The 9,619-nt window shown below is 29.3% G+C and overlaps 1 protein-coding gene and 1 long non-coding RNA gene across 2 annotated transcripts in view; one reads left to right on the plus strand and one right to left on the minus strand.

The window, feature by feature from the left end:
* Positions 1–6,350, minus strand: part of LOC119577642 (elongation factor Tu-like) — an 11,143-nt gene extending 4,793 nt beyond the window's left edge. Inside the window, exons 1-4 of the mRNA XM_037925207.1 lie at positions 6,317–6,350; positions 6,201–6,229; positions 1,162–1,427; positions 286–844 (exon numbers count right to left, since the gene is read on the minus strand). Coding sequence (XP_037781135.1) covers positions 286–844; positions 1,162–1,427; positions 6,201–6,229; positions 6,317–6,350 — 888 coding nt within the window. The remainder of the gene's footprint in view (positions 1–285; positions 845–1,161; positions 1,428–6,200; positions 6,230–6,316) is intronic.
* Positions 6,351–7,592: 1,242 nt separating this feature from the next.
* On the plus strand, positions 7,593–8,411 carry LOC119578049. Its single transcript, XR_005229178.1, has 3 exons — positions 7,593–7,652; positions 7,798–7,899; positions 8,355–8,411. It is a non-coding gene; the product is annotated as an uncharacterized LOC119578049 (long non-coding RNA).
* Positions 8,412–9,619: the final 1,208 nt, after the last annotated feature.

Raw genomic sequence — 9,619 nt, forward strand, 5'->3', positions numbered from 1 at the left:
AGTAACAAGATAAAATATATGTTTATATGATAGGTTGCAAAAGGCAGATATTAAGGCTAAAGTATTAAGGGGTTAATGTATTCAACTTGTAAAAAGGCTACAGCAAAGCACAACCATAAAGAAAGAATATGAAAAGTCATTTAATATATAAATAATAAAGAAATAATTCTAAAAATAAAATTTAGCCTGAATATGCCATGCTAAAGAAGATATTCTGAAATTCTGAATATGAGATGAAAAGTATTTTAATGAAATTCTCCCCTAGTCAATCATCCTACAACTCACCTGGATGTTGCTGACAGTGGTTTTAATTTGACGGTCGAAGCCCAATAACTCTGCCTCAGCACCTTTTTTCATAATGCCTTGTTTGAGTGTGCCAATGACAACTGAACCTCGACCTGGGACACTGAAGAAGTTATCAATGGGTAGCATGAATGGGGAAGTAAGATCCCGAGTGGGACTCGGTATATACTCATCTAGGGCTCTGATGAGTCTGTGTATACTCTGCTCACCCAGTTCATTGTCCTCTCCTCTCAATGCTAGAAGGGCAGAGCCAATGATGAAAGGGCTATTTGCTCCATCAAATCCATAATCATCCAATAATTCACGAACCTCAAGCTCGACCAATTCTAATACATCCTCGTCTACTAGATCTGCCTTGTTAACATAAACAATAATTCTCTCTACTCCCACTTGTTTTGCTAACAAAAGATGCTCTCGTGTCTGGGGCATCTGTCCATCATTTGCTGCAACTACTAGAATTGCTCCATCCATCTGTGAAGTTCCTGAAATCATGTTCTTCACATAGTCTGCATGGCCTGGGCAATCTGTGTGTGCATAATGTCTGGAATGAAAAAGAGTATCACATCTCTGTCCTCTTACTGTTGTCATTTTCACATTTTTTCATTACTTCAGTCTGTCCTGTGTATTCAAATGACACCTAATGGAAATATATGTCACAACAATAAATATGTTTTGATGAGTGAAGTACAAAACTAGAATTTTTGAAGTAGAGATCATTTATTTCAAAAGAAGTGAACTAATTTTTCTTTATACACTACATTTACACAAATATTAACCAGTAACACATTACAGGTATCAGTAAGAAAAAGAGGCACAATAGAACATAAAACATAAAACTACTGATTTATATTTACTAACCTTGTCATTGAGGAGTATGAAACATGAGCTGTGTTAATTGTAATTCCTCTTGCCTTTTCCTCTGGTGCTCTGTCAATTTGATTATATGATGTAAACTCAGCTAAACCTTGTTTGTGCAAGACCTTGGTTATGGCAGCAGTGAGTGTGGTCTTACCATGGTCTACATGCCCTATTGTTCCCACATTGATATTTTTGGATTCTTCTGGTATCGTCGTTGATAACCATCTATATAATAAGTTTCTTTGTGGGCTGCTGCCTTGCAAACCCTGAAAGATAGAAAGGGTGGGGTAAGATTATATATATATATATATATATATATATATATATATATATATATATATTATATATATATTATATATATTGTGGGTGTGTGGTGTGTGTGTGTGTGTGTGTGTGTTGTGTTGGTGTGTTGTGTGTGGTGTGTGTGTGTGTGTGCATGTGTGTGTGGTGGTGTGTGTGTGTGTTGTGTTTTTGTGTGTGGTGTGGTGGGGGGGGGGGTTTTTTTTTTTTTTTAAAATTACAAATAAATTTAATAAACTTTTTAAAAAAAAAAAATTTTAAACCCAAAAACCCCAAACCAAACACCCCCCCAAAAAAAAAAAATAAAAAAAAAATTTTTTAAATAAAATTTTATTTTTAAAAAATTTTTTAATATAAAATTTTTATTAATTTTTCTTTTTTTTTTTTCAAAAAATTTTTAAATTAACTCCCACAAACCCCCAACCTAAAACCCACAAAAATTTTTTAAAAAAAAAAATTTTTTAATTTAAAATTTTTAAAATTTTTTTTTAAAAAATATATAAAAAATTTTTTTTTGAAAAAAAAAAAAAAATTTTAAAAAAAAAAAAAAAAAAAATATATAAAAAAAATTTTAAAATAAAAACCCCTTTTTTTTTTTTTTTTTTTTTTTTTTTTTTTTTTTTTATAAAAAAAAAAAAAAAAAATTTTTTTTTTTTTTTTTAAAAAAAAAAAAAAAAAAAAAAAAAACAAAAAAAACCCCAAAAATAAAAAAAAAATAAAAAAAAAACAAAAAAAAAAAAAAAAAAAAAAAAAAAAAAAAATAAAAAAAAAAAAAAAAAACAACATAAAAAAAAGAGGGCAAAAGAAAAAAAAACAAAAAACAACAACACCACACAACTTTAATAATAAAAAAAAAAATAATAAAAAAAAAAATAAAAGAACCAAACACAAAAAACCGGAAAACAAACCCACACACACAACAAACACAAAAAAAACAAACCAAAAACAACCACAATAAAACAAAAAAAAAAAAAAAAAAAAAAAGGGGAAAGGTAAAAAAAAGAAAAAAAAGGGAAAAAAAAAAAATAAAAAAAAAAAAAAGAGAAAGAATAAGATAAGGAAAAGAAAGAAAATAAAAAAAGATAAAGAGAAAAAGGGAAAAGAAAAGGAAAAGAAATTGAAAAAATTTAATAAAAAAAAATAGAAAAAAAAAAAAGAATATAAAAAAAAAAAAAAAAAAAAAATATAAATAAAAAAGGGGAAAATAAGATAATAACATATATATAATAATAAAAAAACAAAAAAAAAAAAACACACAACACAAAAAAAAAAATAAATAAAAAAAGAAAAAATAAGAGAAAAATAAAAAAAATAAAAAAAAATAAAAAAAAAAAAATAACAAAACAGAGATACATAAACAACACCACACACACACACACCCACACAAAACCCACACACACACAAAAAAAATAATATAATAAAAATAAATTAAAAAGAAAAAATAATTTTGTAAAAAACAAAGATAAAGAATAAAAGAAAAAATAAGATAAGAAAAAATAAAAAAAATAGAAAAATAATACAAAAAAAATAATAAAATAATAAAAAATAAAAGATAGAAAAAAAATATAATAAAATAAATGTAATAAACAACAACACAACAAACACACACAACACACACACCACACACATAAACAATAAACTAAAAAAAAAATAATAAGAAATATGAAATTGATAAATAAAAATAAAAGATATTATATAATATATATAATATATATAGTAAATATATATATATAATAAGATAAAAAAAGAAAAAAAATAAATATTAAAAATATAGATAATAAAAAACAAAAAAATAAAAAAAAATTAAAAAATATATATTATATAATAATATATAAATATATATAAATGTTATATAAAAATGAATAATATAATATATATTTTAATATTAATAAAAAACCAATAAATAAAAACAAAAACAAAAAAAACAACAAAACTAAAAAAAAATTATAAATATAATATATATAAAAAAAATAAATAATATAATAAAAGTAATATATATATAGACATAATATATATATATATATAAAAATATAAAAATATAAAGATATATATAATATATAAGAAATTTATATATATATATAAATATTTTATATATATAAAATATAATATATTAATAATTATAATAATAATATAATATATATTATATAATTATATATATATGGGGGTGAGGGTGGGGAAGTAGGGAGTGGGAGTGATAGAGTGAGTGAAGTGTGAGTGAGGAGTAGTGAGTAGAGGGTGGGGAGGATAGTGTATGGTATAATGAGTGAGGAGTGAGGAAAAGTGATGATAATGCAAATAAGTAAAGTGAGTGAGTGGGGGAAAAGAGGGAAATTTGGGTATAGAGGTTGAAGGAGTTTTTAAATTGAAGGGAATGATGAGATAGTAAATGAGTGATTGGGAAATGGATAGTGAGTAGTGATTAATGGGATGGTGGTGGTGATGGAGTAAAGGGTTTTTTAGTGAAGTTGGATGAGGTGAAGGAGGGATGAGTGCTGATTGGGGGTTTTGGAGGAGAGGATTATGAGGATGAGTGGTGGAAAGGGTGGAAAGGGGTTGGGAGTGAGGGGAAAAAGTGAGTGATAATTTGAAGTTGAGTGATGAGTAAGTTGATATTTGGTTGAGTATGATTTTAAGGAGTTAGTAAATTTGGTTTGGGGAAGGAGGGGTGGGGAGTAAAATAAAGTGAGGAATGAAGGGAGGGATAAGTGGTATGTAGTAGTATGATGATGGGGATTTATAGATAAAAAAACCCCAAAACAAAAACCAAAACAACAAAAACATGTATGGGAAAATTTAGAAAGGGGGAAAAGAAGAAAAAAAAATTATTTAAATTAGTTTAAATGCATTTAAAAAATAAATATTTCGTTAATGAAATAAAAAAAAAGAGCGTATGTCTTAACATTAGCAAAGAAATTATTTCCAAACACAAAAAACCGACAATCCCCACCAAACAAAACAACACAACCAAAACTACAACCTCCCCGAAGGTATTTTTAAAGGAAAATATAAGTACAAAATATTTTAATAATTGAATAAAAAATATTGGAATTTTAAACAAACAAAACACACACACACAAAAACAAACAACATTTTATATATAATAAATATATATATGTAGTTAAATAAAGATCAATAATTTAAATAAAAGAATAAATTTGTTGAAAAGTTTTGAAAGTATTAGTTTAAAAAATTATATAATATAATTATTATAATTGATATAAAAAATATTATTAATATTAAAAATATTTTAAATATAATATCATTAGTTATATTATAAGAAAATGATTAGTATAATATTTTTAAAATAAATAAAATATATAAAAGTAATAATTGTATAAATTTTAAATTAATTAAACAAATATTAATAATATTATAAATATAATAATTAAAATATTTACCGATATTCTTTCATATTCTCCCAATTAATATTTTATATTATAAAAAAATTTTTTAAAAAAAATAAATTATTTATAAAACATTTCCCAAATAATATTTAAAATAAACTATATATTTTATTTATAATAATTTTTTCTTTTTAAAAAAAAAAAAATAAAAATTAATTACAATATTTAAATTAATCTTTCATAATAAGAATAAAATTAATTATTTTTCATTTTTAGGGGGGTTTTGGGGGGGGAGTGGGGAAAAATTGATTAAAATTTTGCGTGGAGGACGATGGTGGAAATTTTGGGTGGTTTAAAATGATAAGTTTTTTTATGATCTATACTGGGGGTTTTTTATGGGATGGGGGAGTAGTGGGGTAGGGGTGGGGGGGGAGTGGGGGGGGAAAACAAGGATTTTTGGGAGTAAGGTGGGTTTTTATGGGTTTAAAGGGGAAAAATTTTGGGGAAAAGGGGAAGTGGGGGGGGGTTTGGGGGGGTGGGGGTGAATTTTTTTGGGGGGTTGGGGTGATTTTTTGGGGGTTTTTGGGGGAATGTTTTGGGGTTAAAAGTATGGTGGGTGGGGGTGGGGGGGGTGGGGGGTTGGGGGGTGGGGGTAGGGGTTTTTGAAAGGGGTAGGGATATATGGGGGGTTTGGGGGGAAAATGCTTTAAAAGGGGGTGATTGGGTGGGGTAATTTTGGGGAGGGTTTATTTTAAAAATTTTTTAAAGGGGAGTTTTTTTAGGGGGTGGGGGGTGGGGGGTTATGACGGGGTGTGTTTGAGTGCCCCAAAAAGGGGAGGGGTTCCTTTGCTTTTGCACAAAAAAAAAAACCTTAAAAATTTTCCTTTTAAAACCCGGTAAAAATTTGTTGGGGAATAAAAAAACCCCTTTCTTAAAAAAATTTTTGGATTTTAAAAATTTGGTTCCCTTCAAACTTGAAAAAAAAAATTTATTTTTTTTCTCAGGGAAAAAGGGAACCCCCTTTACAACTTAAAGCTCAAAAAATTTTTAGGGGAGTACAGGAAACCTATTCCCTTAAAAAAAAAATTTTGGTTTACAAACCCAAAAAAAAAGGGGAAATTAAATTTTAAAAAATTTTTTTTAAATTTATGTTAAATAAAAGATGCAATACATTTTAAATCAAAGGAAGAATAACAATTTCTTGTTCGCTAAAAGTGTTTCTGACAAGATATTAGCTTCAAAAATTGATATACATAGTAATTATTTGGAAACTGATATAAAAACCAATATCAGTATTAGATATGAAACAATAAATTAACAATGCATAATATCAATTAACAGTATATTATAAGACAAATGACTTCAGTAAATATTGTGGAAATGCAGACGATGCACCAGCTGAGTATAGACGACAGTATAAATTCCTTGTGAATCAGAAATTTTAGAATTAGATCTAGAACAAAGTATTAGAAATGATATATAAACTACACAGTAAGATAAAGAGTATTTACCGATGCGATTTTCTTCATAGTTGCCGTGACCCATGTGAATATGTTGATATCTATGAGAATAACATTGAGCAGAGAGAAAGGGAAGCGATTTTTTAAAGCCACCCCGGGGGCCCGGGCCCAAACTAGGGATTTCTTAGCAAGAAGAGAACTGGGGATATATTTTGTTTATTTTCATCAACTAGAGTCGGGGTCCTGTTTTTTAAAGGAGAAAGGAAAAAAGATGAAAAAATTTGGGACCATTTACAATATCTGTCAAGATTAATGCTGTCAACTAGAGCCAATGACAACTGAACTTCGAGTGCCGCATTTTCAGGCTTATTTACAGTGAAAATACAGTATTTTTCGACAATATAAATAGAGATCAAGAAAAAAATCTACGTACTTGAATGTCAACAACAATTTTTTGACAAGTGTAGGATCGTATGGGTGAGAAATTATATATTTACCGTACAGGATTCAGTAATTGTATATCATGTCTCATATTTTTTAATTGAATAACTCCACAATTACTGTTTCTGTCTCTATTTATCGTATATATTGTGGTAAATGCTAGGAAGATGTCAGCCTCTAGTTGAGGTAATCCCTGATTCTGTAGGTGCCTCCCCAGCAAAGGCTGACAAATCTCCCCAAGGATGTTATGGCAAGATAGAGTTTGTAGACCTCCCTAGTAATTTGTTTAGAATATGAAGATCCTTTCCAGGCTCCATCTTGCCAGAATATATGTGGTTGAAACTTTTGGCTGTTTGCTGGAGTGCCAAAAATATTTTTTGTTATTTTTTATATCTGGATTGTAGTGTAATGTGTATACTAATTTCAGCTTCATTCTTTTTCAGATTTATGACATTCAAGAATGTCAGAATTTAAAATTTCACATTGTGTGATTCCAGTGCTTTGCTTGAGTGAGCTATTTGTAATAGGCTTGCTAGTGTTCAGCCATGGATTTCTTCTGACTAGACAGGTTATTGATATTAATTCAACTTGCCATGGTTTCACCTCAGATGAAAGCATTGATGCTGATGTGACAAGAAATACAGAGCAGGTTGACTCACAGAATGGGTGCTGGATGAAACCCTCCTTTGAAAAGGCTGTTATTCTTATTATGATGCCTTACGGTTTTTGGATTTGCACATTTTTAATTTTTTCTTGAGGAAAGATGATTGCCACGCCCTTATTGAACAAAATTTCCGTTAAGAGTTTTAAGGTCGGAAACCCCAAAAAAGCAATGTTTTATTATTTTCCCTTTTTTTTCTCCCACAACCACCAGAAAAAAGGGTTAAAAGGGGTTAAAAAAAGGTAGCCTCCCTACCTTTATAGATGCAAGTCAGAACTTTGCCAGGTATGTTTTGTTGAGGAATCTAAGACCAGCTGAATAAATAAAAAAAACAATTGGTTGTTAGTGTGAAAATTTAGGTTTACTCAAGAAATGAACTTTTTACTTTAAATAATATACTTTTTTACCCTTTTTCTCTTAACCTTTCCAGTGAAGAGATAAGTGAAGACAACATTATTGACCAACTTGTCAAGCATCAGAAGCAAGTGATTGTTTTGGGTGATGATACATGGAATGGCTTATTTCCCAGAAGGTGAGGACCATTAACTCGGTACATTAGGCTATCATAGCTTGTGATGAAAGGGAAATATTAAGAGATTTTAAATAATGCATTCATAGTAATCCTTGCAACATTGTTTCACATAAATGAAGACAAAACTTTACTGTATAAAAATGAAATAATTATTGTTTTTTTTTATTTTTAAAAAAAAAAAAAAGGGGTTTCAGAGTTGAAGTTATTGCATAAAGAGAAAATAATTTAGCACAGCATCAAGTAGTTTGCGAATGACAATAAGGTTAATTTTAAAAGTATCAAAAAAAAAAAATAATAAAATAAATACCCAGGATATTTTTTCAAGACAAAAAGTAAATCATTGAGACAAACCATAAATATTTTTTGCTTCTCGTTTTTTTTTGTTTTTTTTTCACACAGTCATATAGATGCAAGAATAATATTGAATACACTTAACAGACATTATCTGTTCTCAGATTTAAAAGATCGTTCCTGTTCCCATCATTCAAACGGATGGACCCCACAGTAGACAATGAATTTCCCAAAAACACGGGGAAGAAAGGGAATTGCAGAAGGATGATTGGAATGTTATGATTAGCCATTTCTTGGGTGTGGACCACTGTGGCCACCGATATGGGCCTGACCATCCTGAAATGACAGCAAAGTTAGAACAAATGAATGACATAATTAAGTATGTATAATTTTGTTCTTTGGAGTACAAATTTCTTGACAATCTTATCTTTGACAGAAGACAATTATTTTTAATATATACAAAGTAATGTTTTATTTGGATTATGGAGAGCATTCTTTCTAGGAGTCAAGTAGTATTAAAGGCTATTTGTCTATCACAGTCTGGCTACATCATTTCAAAGAGAGAGGGAAGGAGGGAGGAAGAGGGAGAGGAAGAGGTAGGGGGAGAAGAAAGGAGAGAAAGGTAGAAGGACAAGGGCAAAGGGAAAGGAAGGGGGAGGGGAAGAGATAGGAAGGAGCTAAGGTTTTGCTATACAAAGGTAGTGGAGTAGGCAGTTTATAATAGTTACTTATCAGTATTACCTACTTCATGTAAATGACTCTGGCCTAATGGGAATTGATATAGAAAAGATGAGTTTTTTTTTTTTTTTTTTTTGGGGGGGGGGGGGACATTGTCAGGACTGGTAATGATGATAGAGTAGTGATGCTGGAAATTCTTGCAAAGGGACTCAAATGTAGATGAATTGGTGCAAGGTTGGCTGTTATGGGAAAGATGGAGGATGTGAGAGAGATGTAGGGTGATGTGAGGATGTGCAGAAATAGGAGTCATGGATGTTGGATATCACTAGGTGTAGTCTGTTCACTTGACTCAAATAGCTGGAGCCTAGAAACATTTGAAACAAGGCTGATTAATGGAACTCTGAAGATTGTAGGAAATTTCCAGTTCTTATTTCTACAGATACATGTTCATGCGTGTAAGTTTCTTCCCCGCAGAGTTTGAACCTAAAGTAATTTCTGTAGCTAAATAAGTAAGAAGTATCTTAAAAAGTGGAGTGTTTTTAAAGAAAATCAAAATTAATTATAAATCCCTATAAAGTGAAGAGTAACATTTGAAGTAAACACAGACTTGCAGTTATTCTTAGTCAACAAGGTGGCAGATTGTCTCAAATTGCAGTGTTGCCAATTATACTAAATTGTATTGTAAAGATTTGTTACTTGACTATTTGTCTTTCTTGTACCTGTTCAGTTCATCAGTTTATTATTTTTATGT

Source organism: Penaeus monodon, chromosome 10 (assembly GCF_015228065.2).
Source record: "Penaeus monodon isolate SGIC_2016 chromosome 10, NSTDA_Pmon_1, whole genome shotgun sequence".
Classification (NCBI taxonomy): Eukaryota; Metazoa; Arthropoda; class Malacostraca; order Decapoda; family Penaeidae; genus Penaeus; species Penaeus monodon.